General features: G+C 44.8%; 1 protein-coding gene across 5 annotated transcripts in view; it reads right to left on the reverse strand.

Annotated features, from left to right (window-relative positions):
• The window catches only part of AGAP1 (ArfGAP with GTPase domain, ankyrin repeat and PH domain 1), a 394362-nt gene that overhangs the window by 294394 nt on the left and 78859 nt on the right, over positions 1-21109 (reverse strand). For 2 of the 5 annotated variants that reach the window (XM_075094137.1, XM_075094135.1), the window contains exon 1: positions 2754-4011. The exons of 2 other annotated variants lie outside the window; for them this stretch is intronic. In XM_075094137.1, coding sequence (XP_074950238.1) covers positions 2754-3876 — 1123 coding nt within the window. In that variant the 5' untranslated portion in view covers positions 3877-4011. Of the gene's footprint in view, positions 1-2753; positions 4013-21109 lie in introns of those variants that run through there. One more of the 5 variants, XM_075094136.1, reaches the window with a different exon arrangement.

Genomic DNA, 21109 nt, shown 5'->3' on the forward strand with positions numbered 1-21109 from the left:
GAAGACATTACATTAGCACACTGCAGCCCTTGCAAAAGTAGAGACCATGAACAATATCCACAACATAGACACTGGCCTGGCTGGCAGATAGGCCACTTCAATCTTCCCCACCCCTACCTTCAGCTTTTCTTCTTTTAAAGTTACCTTGTACAGGGAAAAAATTGATCAACACTTACGTGTCCTGGAACCATAGTTCACCTTAGCTGGGAAGCAGGTGTCTGAATCCCCTGTCCCCACACTACTAAAAGCTTTGGGAATTGTTGCTTTCATGGGACTTGAGGCGAACAATGCTGCAGCAAATGGGATTTGTAAGTAGAAAAGGAAAAATGCTTGACGCCCAAAGCCCATTTACTGACACTGTGAAGAATAACTTTTTAAAAATCAAAATAAAATCAACTTTTACCCATTTCACAGCATAAGTGAAACACAGTAACATGAAAAATGCATAGATTTAAATCTTCTTTATTCTTTTGATTTAAAAATTCCGTAACTTCAGCTTGTTCAAAAGTATACTACCTGACTAAGGTAGTTAAGGACAGATTTTCAAGAAATATCATCCTCATCATATATTGCTATATCTAGATGATTCTTTCAAGTTGAAAATGCCAACAGGTACACGGTTTAAAACTTCTATTTTCTCTACAGACCTTAGGCAGACCTTGTGTAGAAAGTACTAAGTAACTTGTACACAGCACCAAACGTGCGGAATACCAGTGGCACAAGGGAAGCGAGTTTCAAGTAATGAAACTTCTTTTCGCAACTGGTTACACAAGGAGAGGAAAGACCGAACACATTAAAATCAAGATTCCACCTGTCTCCCTATCATTACTCTAAGCAGAGGATTGTGAAGTGCATACCAATTTCATATCAACTAAAGATGCAAAATACACAAGTCCTTGCTGAATAGCAGCTAGTTCCAATCTTACAATATTAAAATGTATTTGGCATGCTTATCATGTAATGTCTCATGAAGCTTTTCTTCCTGAAGAAATAATACGGGAAATAAAAGACAAAATAGTTTAAACTTACACTTTCTGGGGAACACCAATAAGGAACAGCTGAAACTGTATTTTTTCCTGATAGCAAAAACCATAACTGCACTTCTCCAGAAAAAAGGAGACAGTGGCAGAGCACACCAGACCTGCTAACCCGCAACGCAAGCCTGTGACACCACTACCAACCTGCAGCCACATCGCTGGTCCCAAGACGCATTTTCTGGAAAACAAGCCTCAAAGCTTACTTTCACCAGATAAATTTGATACTAGCACGTACAAGAGAAACCTCTCTGGAATATCTTAATGCCACGTATCAATAGTTACTGATTAACTGAAATCTTCAACTTATCCCAGGCTGAAAGGACTGTGCTCCAAGTATATGACTGTACACTGTTAAAATAGAGTAACAGTTTAAGCATATTGGCACAGGACAGGCATAAATAGTTGTATGAAATAACTCTCTGTTGTGGTTACCTCAAACTTTAACCAAGGTCAGACCACAATTTCCGTCAAGATTATTATAAGCCCACATGAATGCCTCTACATCAATAAAATATTACAACCCTCAGTCACTAGGTCTAAATATTTGGCTTTGCTCCTCATGCCTCAAACTCTGGGCACACTCCACTCACAGCAGGACTCCTGGATCTGTAACGGGCTGGTAACACGGCGAAGCACCTCCTGCTATTGCTTCCTTGCAATAAACCACCCTGGCCCAATTCTACAATATCCTCTGCTGTACCTGTGCCTTACAGAAAGCTTAACCTTTCTAACTGAGAACGGTATTTTGAGAGAAGCAGAAACTTACAGATCATTTGCCACTTTGATAAGCACTTAGTGCTCAAAGGCTACTGTAATTACTAGTTAAATGTTTCATCACAGATACCTATTAAGGATTTGAAAAGCACAGCTAGGCAGAAAGCACGCGGTCTTATAATGAAACTCCGCAACCAGCATTTCTGGTTTAACATGTCCCAGTCAATGATACCCTGATCCTTTCAGATCTCACAGGAAGCAGCTAGTCAGCTCTTGACTTCCATCCCACAGTAAGGTTAATTTTCAAGTTTTTCTTGTATCCTAGGGATTCACAAACCCCAGAATTCCCAGTCTGATTTCCACCTAGCATTAACAACACTTTAGCTAGTTAAAGATTTGTACACAGCTATATAAAATAATTCAAGGAGCACGGCTTCTGAATTCATACTGGGTTTTTGAAAAAATATCAAACTCAGTTAAACTGATCTTCTGTCTCAAAAAAAGGTTTAGGATTTACAACACATTCACATCAGTATTCACCCACTCCTCCAAAGCAAGCAGGTATATTTCTGACCACCATAACTGGTCTAATTCTAATTAGAAAAGTCTTTCCAAAAGGTGAAAGACCCGTTGCTGCACAGTACTAGGCCACCCAGTGACCTATATGCAGTAGCACTGAGGTTCAGCTTCCACTCCATAATTAAACGAGCTAGGCTTGCCTCACTCAGCCATCCTAGAAGGCACAATGAATCAACCCAGAGAGCGCTTTTTAGCTCAGGAGGCACACAGCCCAACCTGTCCCCATCACAGCCACTTGACAATGCACCTGAGGAGAAAGCTCTAGCACACACTTAAAAACACACCACATCCACCACTGCGCACAACCGCCACATATCCCAGTGCAGCATATCTCCCTCTCTGCACGCATAAATGTCATTTTACTCCCACCACCGACGCCGAGTTTTGGAGCAAATACCCCCAAGATGAGACAAGGAAGGGCACCTTTGTGCGGGGACCCATTGATGCTCTCGGAGCTAGACTGCATGTCTGCGGTGGCTCTCCTGAGGCTGCTAAAATAAACCCTGGACCTGGAGAAGCTGCTGCGGGAGGACCGCCCGTGGGGGCTGCCGAAGAGAGCTGCGGTACCGCCGTCCTTGCGGGCGAAGATGCTGCTGAAGAAGCGCAGCAGCCGGCGGTGCTCCTGGACAGCGGAGGCGGGCCCCAGCCGCTCGGAGAGCCGCTGCAGGTCGCTGTTATCCAGAGTCCGGTTCTTGCTCTTGCTCCGCTCCCAGCGCTCCAGCCGGGAGAGGGGGTCGGCCTGGCTCAGCACCTCGCCCACGTCCAGCGTGTTGCGCTTCTCGGGGGTAACGACGGGGGTGGCGGGCGCGGGCGGGGACCCCCGCGTCCCTTGGCTCGGCGGCGGCCCGGGGAGGCAACCGGAGCTGCTGTGCCGCCGCACCCGGCCCGGCCCCCGCGCCCCCGGCTGCTCCCCGCCGCCGCTCCAGTGCCTGAAGCTGAAGCTCCGCCGCAGCAGGCCCGGCTGCCGCCGGGGGCTCTGCCCCCGCTCCCCCGACGGCGGGCCGCGGGCCCCCGGGCCCCCCTCTTCATCCTCCTCATCCTCCTCCTCCTCGCGGGACGCCGCGGCTCCGGCTCCGTCCCCGCCGCAGGTGGCCGCCGGCGGCTCCCGGGCGCGGCCCCGCTCCGGGGAAGGGCAGCCCCGCGGCCCGCCGAGGGGCAGCGGGGCCGGGAAGGGCCGCCCGCCTCCCCGCCGCACCTTGAGGCGGCCCAGCTCCAGCTGCCCGGTGCTGAGGGTCCTGAAGTTGCGGAAACCGCAGGGGCTGGGGACTCGGTCCCGCTCCTCACCGCCTCCCTCCTCCTCCTCCTCACCCTCCTCCTCCTCCACCAGCAGCAGCCCGGCCCTGGTGAGGCTGGAGGAGCCCGGCGGCCGGCTCCCCCCGCGGCGGGGCAGCTCCGGCCCGGGATGGCCGCCCTCCGGCCCCAGCAGCTCCTTCTTCACCATGGTCACGGAGATGCGGTACACGGTTTTCCTCTGGGGGGTCCCTCGCTGCATCCTCTCCGGGGAGGCGGCGGCAGCCGGGGGCTCGCTGCTGTCCAGAAGGTACATGGCTGTCCCCACTGCTCGGGCGGCGGCGGCCGGCCGGCAAAGGGAGGTGCGAGGTGGGCTTCTGGGAGCGGCGGATCGAAATGCACGACCCACAAAACACTGCAACCCGATAAAATAAATAATAAGAAATCCTCCCGGTGTGAGACCCGGCTCGGGGGGTCACCCCGACGGGGGTGCCGGTCACCGGGCGGGCGGCCCCCGCTTCAGCGGCGCCTCAGCACCGCTCCCCGCCGGCGGACGGCGTCCATGTCGGGGCCAGCCCGCCCCGCCGGCCCCTGCCCAGGAGGCGCCCGGGGGCGAGTCACATCCATGCGGCCACCGCACGCATCCTCCTGCGGATCCCAAAATGCATTGCCGGGGAGAAGCGGGTCCGGTATTCACGGGATTAGAGCCGTAGCAGCCGCCTTCAAATTCATTGTTTACAGCACGGGTGCACGTTTGCGGGTCTGGCGTCCTCTTTTTTTTTTTTTTTGTGGGTTTTTTCCCCTCTGCTGGGTAAACCCGATTAATGTCCGTCCTCGGGAGGGAGGGGAGGCGGGCGGCGCCAGTCCGCTGCCCCGGTCGGGGTGGAGAGGGCCCCGTCGGGAAACGAAAACGCCGCCGGAGGAGCGGAGCGGCCCCGCGGCGCACGCCCCTGGGCGGGCAGGGACGGACGGACGGACGGACGGCGGGGAAGGAGGGGGAAAGCAGGGAAGGAGGGAGGGAGGGAGGGAGGGAGGGAGGGAAGGACGGCGGGGAAGGAGGGCGGGCAGCGCCGGGCCGCGGCAGCCCGGTCGGTGCCAAGCGCCGGGCCGGATTCCCGCCCGCCCAGGAGCGGGAGCGATCGGCGAGGCGCGATGCACGGGTGGGAGGAAGGTGTGTGCCGTCCCCACTCACCGGGGAGAGTGAGCTGTCCCTCTCACACCGCTTCTTTCTCCTCTTCCGATTCTCCCCTCCCGAGGGTAGAGGTGTATAGCTACACCTCACGCTTCCCAGCCAACTGTCCGAGGGTTGAGCCAGGCCCACACAAGGACAAGGTGAGCACCGAACTCTGACCAAGATTTAGACCCCACCTGAGCTCAGTCTGCTGCGTGTCCCAAGATCTTGGATGCAGGGTGAATTGAAAGCGACACTGCCTTCTTGACAGTGAAGACTCAAAATTACCCAGAATTTAGTTATTTTTAATCGGTGACAACTGTGATTATCCTTAATAAACACTTGTTAACCATAACACTTTGCACAATTAAAAAGCCACATTATCATATGGTTAGTCATGCAAAACACAGACCTGCCATATCCTTCACGGCCATTAGTTTCAACAGAACGAGGCTCTTCCACAGAGCTAGAAGGCGGTGTGATGTGCATCCCTTCCGCACCCTGCCTGTCACTTCTGAAGCAGTCCAGGTCAGGGATGCTGAAGCGATGACAAACCATTAGATGCCCACATTAAAATAAGTCACCCTTAAGCCACGATGGCAGACACCAGAAGCTAAATAATATTAGGAATAAGGTTTCTAGGTTCCATGCACAATACACTTTTGAAAGTCAAGCTTCAAAAACTACCTTCGGCTGCCTTGTATGTCCCTTCCAGGTCTACAGTCACACATCTTGTACCAATGCCAGTAAGGTTCAAAACCAGTAAAGATGTAAAAATGAAGCAAAGTGAAAATATAAGTCAAACAGAAGAGAACCCCAAAGCTGTCAAGGCGATTCACTCCCAGGACACCTTCAAAAAGATCAGACAGAAGAGAGCAGAGAGAAGGCAAAAGCTTCTACCTGGGTGCACCCCAGACAAGTACCACAGTTCCAGACCACGGGACACATGTGGTATGAGCTGGGCAGGACATGCCCTCATGAGGATTTCCAGGTGGGAGGTTGTATTCTCACTCCAGATGCACCCAAGAGTAAAGGATGCTCCGGGTTACAGCTATCATACATGTTAGTCTAGTGATGATGCTGGGATCCTGCAACACACGCTGCAGATTGATTACCAGTTGGAAGACAGTGAATTTAACTTACTTCTCCAGATACGACAGATGCTGTTGTCTTTAACGCTGAATAATTAACATTTATGATTCATCTTTGCTCTATTCATTGCCAAATAGATTTGTACACATATCTGCAGCAGGTACCTGACCAAGACCATCTGCAAAGGCAGCCCTAGAGAAAAAGTCTTAAGAACAACCCAACATGAGCTCACACTTGACCAGCCTGAAAGCAGCTTCCAGTTCCTTCTAAATGCTAAATGCTTCTAAATGACATCAGGTTTTTCCATTTCTCTGACATCCAAAAGGCTGTCAGAGCCTTTTGGCTATTTCTGAAAGCAGAACCTCTTTTGAAAAATGTGTCTAATGAAAAATACAGGAAGTAATTAAAAGAGAAAATATACACACTTCAATAAATGCCAAGCACTTAAAACCACTAGACTTCAGCCGCTATAAGGCAGTGTAGTGCATGGACGATCATGACTTGCCGATCACATCCTCCAGTCAAATCCAGGCCGCACTTTCCAGCACGCCGCTCCAGGAAAGCAGCCTTCTTACCCAGAGTGGAATCAACCATTTTTCATCCTCCCGGAATGACAGACCCCTTCAGAGGAACCACTTTTAAGCGCAGACAAATAGCGGGCACATTCCTTCAGCCCTCCCCAGAACATCCCCTTTCCCTGCCCTTCATCCTGCATCCCTCCCCAGCAGCAGGGCGCACGGCACTTGGGAGCTTGGCCATCCCTCGCAGCCTCCACTCTGGTCCCTGTGCTACAGTCACACCAGTGGTGGAAATGCTTACATCCATCATCGGGGTTGAGGTGAGGCAAGAGCTCTTCCACAGGTAGAAAGTCATACTCAGAGGTTGCTCTCCTGCTCCAGTTGACTACTCATCGCAACTTACTGCCCTACAACTTCTTGTAAAACAGACCTCTTGTAAAGCGACCGACTTCGCTGGCAGTCCAAAGACCATTATCTGCAGGTCCTGTCATCTCTCTTTGCCACCAGACCAAGAAACTACCCCAGCTTTAAGAAATCTGTCATTACTTGGCCATACAATACTGGCTATCTCAGAGCAGGGGCGTAATTCACAAAATAAGGGACTTCATGTTTTAATATTCTGTAGGAGCTCCAAAATTGCCACAGAGGCCTCTGCAGTACCTCGAGGGATTCTGCTCCTAGCCCACACTCAGCATTGCTTCACTTCACCCACCCCAACGGGGCTAAGATCCAGGCGGCTTTAGCAGCAACAGCGTGTTCCCTCCTGCCCTACTACTCCTCCTGTCATGCAATTAGCACAGATCCGGTCCCAGAACTGGAGAAGTCCCTCAGGCCCCGGACAAGAGCAGCCAGAAGTCACGGCAGCCAACCCAAACATCTCATTTGGCTCAAAGCCTGCGCCGTGTGTCCTGAAGGGCCCTCAGCAGCAGCTCCCGCTTACCTTTTATTCTGCAGGCAGCTGAAAGCAGAGAGTACAACGCACATGCACGATAAATATGGGGCTTCACCAACAGGACCTGAGTATATCTCCCTTGTTTATCCCACCTAACTCAAAAATTGCAAATGACTATATTACCTTCTGCCAAGTACATGAAATACCTCCAAAGTGTTTTGCTTGTCAAAGTCTCACTGTCCCTACAAGATATTCACACTGAAAAGCAATATCATGTAAAACCATATTCAACATAGCCATTAAAGGGTCATATTTGCCGCTGAGGTCCAGCCTATCTACACTACTTTGAAGGTCCTCATCAGCAACAAAACCAAACCCTGGTGCATCTCCAGAGGCAACATAAAGCCTTCTGAATACATGGAATCTAACAGTTTGATTCTTCCACACAGGAAGTTGGCTCACCTTCCAACATTGCCAGCAAATTAGCAAAACCCAGACTGACCACTTAAAATGCATAAACACGTTCCATGCTAGAGAAGCACTCTACTGTAATTTAGCCTCACAATTTTCAGCAACAAAACCCATTCATTTATTTTAATCCATGCGCTGAAACACAAGTAACATGGGTGTCCCAAATACATCTTTAAAATGCTTCAAGCGATCTTTACATGGACTTCTGCCTTGCACAGCCCGCTTTACTTTAAAAGCGCAGTTCTGCAGTACCAGCTGAATCTGTAGTGAGACATTGCACTCTGCTAAAAGGAAGCCACAAATTAAACACTACAGACTAAAAAAAAGATGAAAAAAACTAAGATGATCAGAAAAAGTGCAGAGGGAGCCCTGTGAATACACCATTCATTGCTTCCCATTCTGAATGATATTCCTGAGCTGAGTTTTGCATCATCGCAGACCGGGCCACCAGCACACAGTACTGTCTGCTGAACGCAAACAAGCCCAGAGATGACCATCCTGGGAGCAAGTTCATTGTAAGCAAGTAATCATACTGGTACTGATTTCATAAAGCAAAGAATTCTTAAATCATTAAAAGGTGATGTAGAATAGGATTTGCATTTTCTCGTTTCCCAAGAACTCTTTGCAAAAGGACTTTTGATTAGTTCTTTAATTCCTTATTCTTAATTCCTCACAATAATTTCACAGCCCACCAGCAGACTCAGCGCAATCACCATTCAAATGTAGAAGCCCAGACAAGGAGAAACGTATGCCTCATATATATCAGAGGCATCTGAGCATTAAAATTTCAATCCCGAGACAGCTTGAACAGGTTAGCCTGTTTCAGTGAAAGGTTTAAGGGCACACAGCCCTTGTGATGCTGCTTGTTTATATGCTGATGTCTTGCTTTTTGTTGGATAACTTCCAGTCATTCAAATCTTCACTGCTCTCACCGTCTTTAAGAAAAACAGACCTAAATATAAGGGTTTTGCACACTGCAGGTTAAACTCTAGACACGCAGTATAATTCCAAGTTTTTTCCTTCAACAATCTGATCGTGGAAGGCAAAATTAGGTCACCTGAACAATTCTTGCAATAATTCAGACGTGATTTCACTTTTCTCTTCTAGAGATACTGTGCTCCATCCGCTGCTTGTCATCACAGATCAGTGCTCAACAAGGAAACAAGAGAAGGCATCTGGATGAGAACAACATTGTGCTGGAGGGTACCAGCAATACAGAAACCAAACTCCAGGTCTCTCTCAAGCCACAGGGTTTGCATTAAGCCACTGATCTGTGTTCTTCTGTCACTATGCACTTGTCCATTAAAATAGGCCTGAACTCACTGTAGGCAATTATTTACTAAGATGAAGAACAGAGACATCTCACAACAATACAGAGAATAGGAGCTACCAACATGAAGTCAGCATTTGCTGTCAATAATGATCTTAGTGTCAATTAAATCACATTCCTGTCCTAAAAAACACTGGATGCTGAGCAGAAAACGGAATAAGGGTGGTGAGATGTACAGTGAAAATGCAACTCAGTCATTTGTCTTTCTCTCACCACCCGTATTTAAGGGAAAACTAGGTTGCAGCAAGCCCAGTCAAAGCCTGTAAGACTTAAATGGGCCTCCCATCTGTTGCAGAGATGTCTGAGGGGGGCCACAGCGTACCAGGCATCAGCTTCACCTGGTTAACTGCTTCAAGAAAAGCCAATACAAAATTAATATACGGTGTTACAGAGCTCTTACATACACATAAGGAGGACTCAACCTGGAAAGCTACAGCTGTTCTTAGGCAAAGGTCTCCGCATCCGAACAGAAATCCTACCAACTGCAACAGCGGTTCCTCACAAAAAACTCAGGCTATACCTATTTAGGCACTTGCTAGCCTAAAGGTCTCATACTTCATGAAAATAGATAATATAAATACAATGAATGAAATATCTTTGATTTATACCCATTCATTTAAGGTAACTGAAGGAGAAATAGGAAAAATTTGAGTTAAATCAATTACGATTTTTTTAACCGTGATACACGCTGTTGTTCAAAAAAATCTCTTACCTGCTTCAAGCAAATTCCAAATTGCATATAATTCCTGTGGCAGATTTCATCACTGCAATTTACTTAAAAGAACATCACAAAAGACTTTTTTTAAAAGGGAAAAGCAGTTTTTCTGCATGACCAAGATTATCCTTCTGATTTCTGCCCTCAAGCTGTTGGAGCCATTACAATTAATATATTTTGCCTATCCATCTGCTTCTCTTCAGCTTAAAAAGAAAACAAGACACCTGACTGCAGCTGGATTTCTACTGAATAAAATAGGACAGTCCTAAGTTATCTTCCCACTAAACAAACAGGCATCCGGAGAATTAAGTCCGCAAGATTCATCTTCCCATTTTAAGTAAAGGTTTTTTTAGATCACATCATCTGCCAGAAGAGTTGCAGTCTTTTGCTGCTTTAGAACTCAGATGAAGCAGCAGAGCAGGCAAAAATAAAATGAACCACAGAAGCTACTTCTTCTTCCTTCATGAATACTTTAAGCTAAGACACTGAAGCATGCAGTACCCCTGTCCTGACAGCTATACAGTGAATCTTCACAGTGGTAAATCTGCCCACTGAAGGTAGATCAATTAACTTGATTTATAATTCTGTCATTCCCCCCAAACTCTTTGGTATGGAACAGCCAACATTAAAACCATCCCCATTTTGTGCTCTGCTGTACCTCAGCATTTCAGTGCGTGGGTAGTAAAAGCTCACACAGACTTGTCAGCAAACTCCAGTAAAAGGCTGTAGGTGAAGCAGACTACTGTACAAAACCAAACCAAATCACTACAGTACTTCATATGCAAACATTAAATGTTAAAGCTGAGGCAGCAGGCAGTAATGCTGTAGATCATCATCCTGAGGCACTCATCAGAGCTGCTAGAAGTTGTCTCTGCCCCTGCAGTGTTAATATTCGGTTATCTGCAGTTTCATCTGCTCCTCTGGGGAAGGAGCAAGAGTTATGACTCTTTGCAGCCCTGCTGTTAACTTGCCAGGTGATCCCAAAGCTTGGCTTCCACTTTAATCCAAGCTTTTATCCAAGCTGCCAACATATATCATCTATCCATTTGGATAACTTTCGAAATATGAATCCTGTAACTTTAATTTGCTTCTAAGTAGGCTGCCAATATAACCTATATTATCCCTGCTTGCTATTCTTTTCATCTCCTAAGACAGAACACCTCAGACATTGACAAGCAGCAGCAAGGCACCCCATCCATCTGATACATGTTCAGAAAAGGATCAGCTGGTACACTCTGAGAGGACTGCTCCTGTCACCTGGCTGCCCTTTCAGCTACTGGTAGGCAAAGCTTCTAAGAATAAGCTAGAAGATAACTCATCTTTCTACACACCCAGTGTTCCCTTAAGGGGCTGTTTACAATCACAGTTCGTATACAGTGTCACTTCAGAATCTCATTTTATATACACAGATAATGATTATAAAAGCCACATTTATCTCTATAGGAAACAGTACAAGTTTCAAAAAATCCTTATCTCATTTTGGATATTATTCTCTTTTTTTTCCTCTAAAAGGTAAGTGCTTTTTAACTCAGACTACCATACATTTCCTTTAACCCCCCTCCCGTGCACAGTAAAATATTCTGACAGGCAGCATCAATACACAGTTCTAGTACCTCAAACTCAGGATTGCAATATTTGCTTATTACATATGGTCTTTCAGTATCTCACCAAGCAGGAGGATTTCCAGATGCCTGCCAGCTATCTAATGTTACTCATTTTCTGGCAGGCCACTTTTCACCTCAAAACATTTACACACTTGAAGAGACTGCACTGCGGGCGGCGGGGACGGGAGGGGGACGGGACGGGACACACAACAAAACAAAACAAAACCCAGCCAAACAAAAAAACCCACACATATCAGAACTCAAAAAACCACTTTTGGCTAAACTTTCATATTGTAAATATTGGAAGCATGGGAATTTGTCATTAATGACACAATCTAGTTGAGTATTTAAAGTCATCTGCATGAAGCTTAGACAGAATTCTGTGTGTTATGAATTCAGAGGCTTCAGGTTTTATGGAAATGTACTACTTTACTGGCATGAACTGTAAACCATCAACATAAGAGGGATATGCTGTGACACTGGTTTTTGACACAGGCATCTATTAATTCAGCAGCATAAGAGCCAGTGGCTACACTTTTGACTAGTGACAAAATGTTAGTGTTAACCAGGTATGCAACATTTCTCTGAAAAGTTGTCGTAACATATACTATATATTCGTCTCCAGATTTGTGAACTGCATGCAACAAAATGAAGAAAGCAAAAAACAGGAGTCTGGTCTCATCTATGTGTAGATGACAGAACCTCTCAGCTATGGTGTCTGTATGACAAGCTATCGTTCTGGGTACAGCTCTTCCACATTCTCACTTTTAATGTATCTCAGGGCAGAGAGGCTTGGCATGCAGTTACAACTTTAGAAAGGGAGTGATGTTTTTTACTCAGACATAAGCCTACTCCAGAACACACACACACTCTCTCTATATATATAATCTACAGTTATATATACACACCATATATATTATATATTTCGTATGTATATATCAAGTGTATCTGCATGCCAAGCCTGTAACTTTGTAATGGAATTACTCAAGCATGCCTTCTAATTCAGTACAAAAGCAGATGGATGGAAACTGCTCAGAGCTCTAACCCTCCAGTTACTGTATTCAATAAGCCACCTATGCATTACAGAAGACCTGAATTAAAAGAAGATCATGCCTGACCAACCTGATAGCCTTCTGTGATGGCATGACTGGCTGGGTCGATGAAGGGAGAGCAGTGCATGTTGACTATCTCAACTTCAGTAAGGCATTCAACACTGTCTCCCATAGCCTCCTCACAGGCAAGCTGAGGAAGTGTGGGTTGGATGAGGGGACAGTGAGGTGGATAGAGAACTGGCTCAACAACAGAGCTCAGAGGGTCATGGATCAATGGAGCAGAGTCTGGATGGAGGCCGGTCACTAGTGGTGTTCCCCAGGGGTCTCTGCTGGGTCCAGTCCTGTTCAACATATTCATCAATGACCTGGATGAAGGGATAGAGCGTAACCTCAGCAAGTTTGCTGATGATACCAAGCCAGGAGGAGTGGCTGATACACAAGAAGGCCGTGCTGCCATCCAATGAGACCTGGACAGGCTGGAGAGCTGGGCCGAGGGGAATCTCATGAAATTCAACATGAGCAAGCGCAAGGTCCTGCACCTGGGGAGGAACAACCCCATGCACCGGTACAGGCTGGGGGCTGAACTACTGGAAAGCAGCTCTGCTAAGGAGGACTTGAGAGTGCTGGTGGACAACAAGCTGACCCTGAGCCAACAATGTGTCCTTGTGGCCGAGGCGGCCAACGGTATCCTGGGATGCATTAAAAGGAGTGTGACCAGCAGGTCAAGGAAGGTCATCCTCCCCCCCTACTCTGCCCTGCTGAGACCACATTTGGAGTACCGTGTCCAGTTCTGGGCCCCCCAGTTTAAGAAGGACAGGGAACTGCTTGAGCAAGTCCAGCGGAGAGCTACTAAGATGATCAGGGGTCTGAGGCATCTCTCTTATGAGGAAAGGCTGAGAGACCCGGGTCTGTTCAGCCTGGAGAAGAAAAGACTGAGGGGGGATCTTGTCAATACTTACAAATATCTGAAGGGTGGGTATCAAGAGGATGGGACTAGGCTCTTTTCACTAGTGCCCAATGACAGGACAGGGGGCAATGGCCTCAAGCTGGAACACAGGAAGTTCTACCTCAATATGAGAAAAACCTCCTTTCCTCTGAGGGTGCCAGAGCAGTGGCACAGGCTGCCCAGAGAGGCTGTGGAGTCTCCTTCCCTGGAGACATTAAAAACCGCCTGGATGCAGTCCTGTGCCCGCTGCTCTAGGTGTATCTGGTCAAGCAAGGGGGTTGGACGAGATGATCTCCAGAGGTCCCTTCCAACCCCCATGATTCTGATTCTCTGATTCTGTAAAAGACTGCAATGCCATTCTGTTACTAAACAAATCATGACATCTACAAAAGCTTTTAACATTTGCCAAAACTTTTTAAACCTTCTGTTTTCAAAAATGTAGTATAGTAGTAAAGATAAAGTAATGTGAAATCAACTTGAGTAGTAGTGTTTTCAAGCCATCCTGGAGCTAAGAAGCCAAAAGGTTTAGCAAATACAGAGATCATGGTTTGGGGTAGGTACTTTTCTGAAAACTACATACTTACTGAAGTAGGGGCACTGAAGTACGTACAACAGAGTGGTAATACAAACTGCAAATCAAACCTAAATAGGTTCAATTCAGACGCAGCTTGCTAAAGTCTTTCTTTACCCAGCAGCTACACCTGCACACCTACCTTTAGCTTTACAGCTCTGCTGCTTTTCAGCTCCAGTCTGGGTTCTGCTCTTCATAAATTATACTGAACAAGCCCTTCTCTTGTCCACCACAGCCCCCTTTTCTGAGGCTTCAGCAAATTATGCAACGTAGTACAAATATTTTTGTTGAGTACAGAATTACTTACACTCTGTCTGTAGCACATGTATCAGAGTGCTCTGTGCACAACCACCAAAGAGAGTGGAACCAATACCATTGGAAGAAGGAAAAGGAAGGGGAGAAAGGAAAGCTAGAATTAGACCAGAAAATAATTCTTAAGAAATCCACCCAATGACAGATAATAGTTACTTGTATGTACAAGCTAGCTAATAATAGGCCTGAGAGTCTGTCAGAGTTAACTTGTTAAAAATAATGCAGGACACAGGAAGTTTAAAGTGAAGCGGGGAAAAAGAAGAATAAAGAAAAAACAGAAAACAGTGCCTCAGAGACTTCTGGCAATCTTTGGCTCATACAGGGCCACCCGCCCAGCATCCTAGGAGAGCACAGGCACACCATGACCACGTTCCTCCTGGCCCCGCTCTACCAAGGGGCTGCTGCCAGACAGGGAGCTGACAGTGCTTACTGCTGCACCAATGGTGGGCCTCCATCTCAATGTGCTCTGGGTGTAACCACACAGTCCGCTGCTCTCCTCTCTCAGTCTTCTCAACGGGGCAGCAAGGTTAGAGGCAAGAAGGGAATCAAGTTGTAAGTATCTGCATGCGCTGCAATGATCTCCTCCAACACAACCGACCACCTATCATGGGCCACTGAGATATAGATTTTTCCATAACTCCTGAAGAGGTTGTGGGACTGATTCTGCACACCTTTTTAGGCATTATAATATCTCAATATACTGGACACTTTTCAAGTCCTTATTACACTGAAGGTGCAACAAAGTGAGAAAGCAGACAAGAAAGCTGAAGGGGCTCAACTATTTCCTTCCAGATTTGCAGGATTGTTAAGCAGGCAACAGGTGGCAGGAGGCAGAGGATCTGAAACACAAGTTTACATCAGCTGGAAAATGCTATTAAATACCAGTGCTCCAGTACTTTCAGATTTCTCTATGTTCAGTCTGTCTCTAAGTAACAGACAAAGATACTTGAACACAAGTTTAAAAACTGAAGAACAGTATTTTTCCACTGATGAAAGACTTTTCTTACAGTAACTGTTAAAAGATATCTTTGTCTCAATGCAGTAAGACAGTACACAAATTCTCCCTTACAGATAACACCATTTCACATACTTTTTTTTACATCATGTTGCTGGTAAGAAGCATTACGACAGACAATCTAACCTGGCTGTTATCTGAAGACCTACCCAATAGTTTTAATGTAGAGGACTCATATTTTACCACTTCAGAGATCTGCCTGAAACAGAAGCACTTATTAACTCTGAGACCATCAGGAAACACAGCCCTATCTATGAATTTTGATTAAACTAGTTCTGAAAGGATAAGCTAATTCCTGAAGCCCTTTCACCATACGCAAGACTATAAAATGTGCCATTTCCTCCCTGTCCTCCACTTCTGCTCTTGCCCTCCCCCATTATTCAAATGGTTTCCATGCCATTTCATTAAAAGGATAAAAAAATTAACATCATTTTCTAACACGGGGGGGGGGGGGGGTGTTTGGAAAATTCACTTCCCTTGCTTTTGCTGTTCTAGCTCCAAAGCTAAGCAAGCCCAGCTGCTCAGGAAATACCATTGTAATGAACACATTATTGAACATGGAAGAATCAATCGAGATTTTTGTCAAAAATTTCACATGCTGCAAACAGGCCAGCAATCAAACAGCTCTTACAAAGTATTCTCAGCCATGTTTAACAACTTCATCTTCCAAAATACAGGCATATGATCAAAATTACTTAAAAAAAAAATCCCACATAGAAGAACTGAATTAGAGTCATTTCCGTAAGAAGCCAGGAGCTACTCTCCATTACTAACACCTGACATAACACTACTGTTTTCTAGATATTGCATTTACCCCAGACCAAATGAGGAAAAAAGAGTTGTATCTAAAAATTAATTCCTTTCAAATAGCACAGCCTATTCATTTTGTGACTGGTTTCATCTTAGATTATTTTACTGACAGATTTGTTGACAACACACAAAAGGCATTAACTATTTTGAAGGGCAATGTCAGTCTATTTTGTTATAAATACTTCAATACTGTGGAGATTTCTCTTATTCAGCTGACAGTGATGAACAATTCCACCTTGCCAAAGTTCCTACAGTTGCTAGGGGCTCTCCACTACAGATATGGTCAAGAAGTTTCCCAGAACACCTAGGGTTTTTATCTGGAAGTTTTTTAACTCAATGTGACAAATACTTCCATCAGTCTGAAGAGGACATAGCTAAGGGTAGATATAGCATCTACAGCTACCTAATGGCAAGGAAGAAGGCAGAACAGGACTTTTCTTGGAGGTGCATGCTGAAAGTACAAGGCACAAAAAGCAGCATAGCTGGCAGCAAGTTTTGCGATACCAGTTAGATGTTGGGAGGAAAAAAACCAAAACAACAAAAAAGCCAAGAAAATAACACCACGCTTCATCATCATGGTAGCCATAGATCAGAACAGATTGCTGAGACAAGTTGTGAGGCCTCCTTGCTCCAAGGTGGCCCTGCTTTTCATGGGGGCTAGACCCAGGAACTCCGGAGGTCCCTTCCAACTGCTCCCAGTCTGTGACTAAGATACTGTTTTCACATGTCCTGATGCAACAGATTGGCTTGCTTATGGTTTCACTTAAGACTTTCATAATGCTGATCCACTCTGAGCTAAACATCTCTAGCAAGTCTGTTCTTCCTTGCTTGAGCAGATGGAACGTAACTGCCTATGCAGCTCCTTTTCCAAGCAAAACATTGGGATTCTCAGTAATTTCCCCAAAAGAGCCTTTTGGTTGCCTTCAAACCCTACAATTCAGATCTTGCAACACAAAAGAACATACTGTGAAACTGAAATTGTCCTCGCAAGTTATATATTCTTCCATTACTAAGCTGAAATAACAAAATCTTGCTGGGTTTTCTATTTTTCCTCTCAACTGTGTTGACCATATTATATTATCTCATGGAATTAAGTTCTACGATCTTTCATTTTGCAGATCTAAAGTTTTCTATTTGTTTAGTATCTGATATCTTGTGTGGTTAGTTACTCACCCATTCCTAGAAAAGGTGCCACCTCCTTCAAAAAATGTATGTCTCCACAGGAAAAAAAAACAAAACCCAACAAACAAAAAAACCCAACCAACCAAAAAACCAACCAAAAAACCCAAACAACCACAACTAGCACATCGTGGAAGATTAACAACCAACCCAGAGGGTACAGTATAAGGAACATAAAAGTACCTTCAAACACCCACCCTTTTTTCTCTCCTCACCCTGGCATCAAGAAGATAGAAAGTTCTCCATGAGAACAAAAAAAAATACCAAAGAGTCTCTTCAACCCTCTACTCCTCCACTGATCCCCCAAACCTTTTGCCTATACAGTGTTTTCTACAAGGTATCACACTAACTTCACATTGATACAGTCATAGCCAGCCCTTAAACTGCACTAAACATTGATATCTCCTCCAGTTGCTCATGAGGTGTTAAACTCATCTAAATTCACAGAAACACCGAAGTTAGGAGTCAATGATTTTTTTTCTTTCAGGGAACATGTGTGTTTAAAAGCACATATCCATTCTCTAATCACAAAGCTTGATGAGCCAACAGGTTTAAGAACAGCTAATAAAAGGACGATTTCTATACTATTGTAAGGTATTTGAATCCCTTAAAATACAAAGTCTCTACGTGGACCATTGAAAAGCCTCATGAGAAGCTGAGTATCTGACATACCTGGACAAGGAAGTCAAATGATTCTGCCAATACAGAATAATTATTCCACAGCTTGAGAAGCTGAGAAAAAACTGTCTTTTTCTGTTAATAGTGCTTTTATTATTTAGGAATCAAATGTGAATTTCAGGTGAGATCCAGAACACTACAATAATGGGAGAAACACTACTGAAACACTGGCACATATATGTTAATCCACAAAAAGTCTTACATACTGAATTTGCTGTCTTGTCAGAAAGCCACCCTGGGCTATGACAAGGACACATGCCAGCATGAGAAAACAAATGCCAGTTAAGCAAAAGAATCTTAACTGTTGGTATGACCAGATGAGGTACGACAACTCAGAAGTTATTTCATTTAAAGGACTTCAGTTTCTTAAAGAAAGGTAACGCAGAAGCATTATTCAGATAAATTCTCTTCTGCGCTTTCACTCAAATGGAGAGACCATGTCTATCACAGTGCAAAGGAAAGCATCTTCACTTTCACCCACAACTGCTTGTTTTATCAACAGCACCACAAGGAAAGCCAAAGAGATGCACAGCCAGCTCTCCATTATCACCTCTGGATATTTCAGCACACACTTTTTCAACTGTGCGTTTTCAGACTTTTATTCAGGATGACAGATCTCAGGGTTTTCTGTTGCCAAATAATTTATGTAACACACTTGACTATATCAACGACAGCTCAAGCTATACTTTTGCTATGTTCTGCTCTACAGCAGTTCTGTTAGGATAAGTATACAGAGAAACAAAGCCATTCCATCCCATAATGCTCTTGATGCAAACCTGAGTTTTTATATTCATCCAGCAAGGCCAAGCATTCAGAAGAGTTCAAGTTGTGCAGCACATTCCTCATCAGGTCAAAGAGAACACACCCCAGCTCCTGGTTTAACTTCTGCACAAGCACAGACTTGAAAGTCAGTTGCTCACCTTGAGTTGCACCTCTGTTCCAACACCAGTCCCTCCAGCTTATTGCAGTGGCCCATTAAGTATTGGTAATAAAACTGCTAATGTTGGCTGCTTTGGTTATTCTTCTAAACTGACTTCTCTGTAGAAGTAGTAATTACTTTTAACACCATTTTTTCAAGTTACAAATACTTAATTCATCACTATTTCTCTGAAAAGTAAATTTGATTTATAGTATTCATAAATTCTGCCACATAACTATAATAAACCTGGAATGGTTCTTACACTGCTGCCTGTAACTCTTGACACAGACCAGAGAGAGGTAAAGCTGATGATGCAAACCCTTTGGTGAAAAGCGGGGTGCCATATCCACACTCTGTCTTGTTGTCTTTGAACTATGAACTTCAGGCCTACTTCCTTCATCACAATTGTCATCTGTAATACCCAGGTAGCATTCGTCCTACATGAATCTTCTAAACTTACAGGGAGACTAGGTTAAACATGGAAACAGCTTGTACTAAGACAGCTTCTAGCTATCAACATCATGATCACAAGGAGGATGGAAGCTCATTTTAACCAAGAATTTATTTTGCAGAATGCTTGAGCATTTTGATCTTCAGTGTGTTTTCTTTGTCCTTACTCCGAAAGCGTTTTAGAAGCTTCATGTATGGATCTAGCCAACAAGGCTAAGATCATCTGGGCACAACTAAATATGAAGAGCCAACTTTATACAGATACTTGCCCTTCCTATGCCTGTCACTGGTTGGATAAGATGGCCCTTTTTCCTTTATCCCTAAATGTACAAGCCAGGAAAGGTACAACTAAATTTGAAAAAAAGGAGGGAAAAATTCCAGCAAATCCTCCAGAGATGTAGCTATGTTCATGCTGATTTAGTGAGCATTTAAGTATTGAACGATGCCTCAGCTCCCAGTGAATGCCAGTTCATTCTGTCTTACCTGTTGGTTACCACAGCACTTTTGACCAGCTCGTTCCTACTTCCTAGAAGACAGAGTTGCACAGAACCAAACTTCAACCATGAATGGAAAAAACACAGTAATGACAGAGGTCTACAAATGCTTAGCTTTTCACTTATTCACTGCATCTTTTTTCTGCAATTCCAAAATGTGCAGGTTTCATCCCACATCAACCTAAGCTAACATCTACAACAGTGATGCTAGTAAGCATTCTGACCTGCAGTAAAAGACTAGCCATCTAGCCAACTATTGTTCATTAGTACCTCAAAAGGCTGCCCCAAAGTGTATTTGAAGACTGGGTCACACAAACTGTTGCATGAGGCTGATGCTACCTGGACATTCTTCCATTTAACTGGCATTTATATATCCCAGACAGGGGTTTGAGTCAATTCCCTGTAAAAGCAAATAATTCCTGAAAACCTGAGTACTCTGCTATTCCTACATTGAACTATTTTTTTTTAAACTGAAGTCACAGCATTTTCTAAGGGCCTAGATTACTTAGCAGAAACTAATTTTTATCCTACAGTCTCTCAAGTTACGGCCTTGGTCCTAACAAGCTTTGTGAACCAGAGTCCTGAAGACCCTGACAAATACATGAAAATAAAGCTAACACAGGTTTTAAAGCTGAAGATTAAAAGGCTGCTTTTAAATTATGCCTAGTCATAACAGATGGAAGCTGAAAAGATAATTCATTTGCCTTCCTGAGTAGTGAGAATGTCAAAGCTTCATTCAAAATTAAGTCTGGTCCACCTTGAAAAACAATGAATGGCTACATTTTTCCTTCTTATCAGAAAAGGATTTTCAAGTATGCTCCTTCAACTTTTACTGTGGCTTTTACATCCAAGTTAAATAGTTTGCTCTTGGCATTTGTGAAACCAAATACCAACAGTTAATGACTATAAGGAAATTATTAATCGAATGATTTACACCCTCTTGATACTAACAACAATTTGCAGAAATGTTAAATCATACACACTTGCTTGCCCTATGATTCCCATTTTTTGATGTACTGTAAAAGTTCCCAGAGTTGCACCTTACAATAACACAACAAGACAGTCAGAAATCTAGGAGATTATACATTAAGTATTATTTCATCGGAGAATGCCACGTGACAGACTCCTAATAAACACTCAGTATATACTTCTGAACCAAGTATACAGTATATGCTACACTCATACTAATCACAAATTGCACGGCCCATCTCCATTACTACCTAATAGGTGTGCTCGTTTTAGCTGAGAAGGGGTTAATTCTCTTCACTGTGGTGCCTGTGGGGTCAGGGACCTTTCCACCTTCCCGCACTCTGCTGCATCAGCAGGGGGC

Source organism: Phalacrocorax aristotelis, chromosome 5 (genome assembly GCF_949628215.1).
Source record: "Phalacrocorax aristotelis chromosome 5, bGulAri2.1, whole genome shotgun sequence".
Lineage (NCBI taxonomy): Eukaryota > Metazoa > Chordata > Aves > Suliformes > Phalacrocoracidae > Phalacrocorax > Phalacrocorax aristotelis.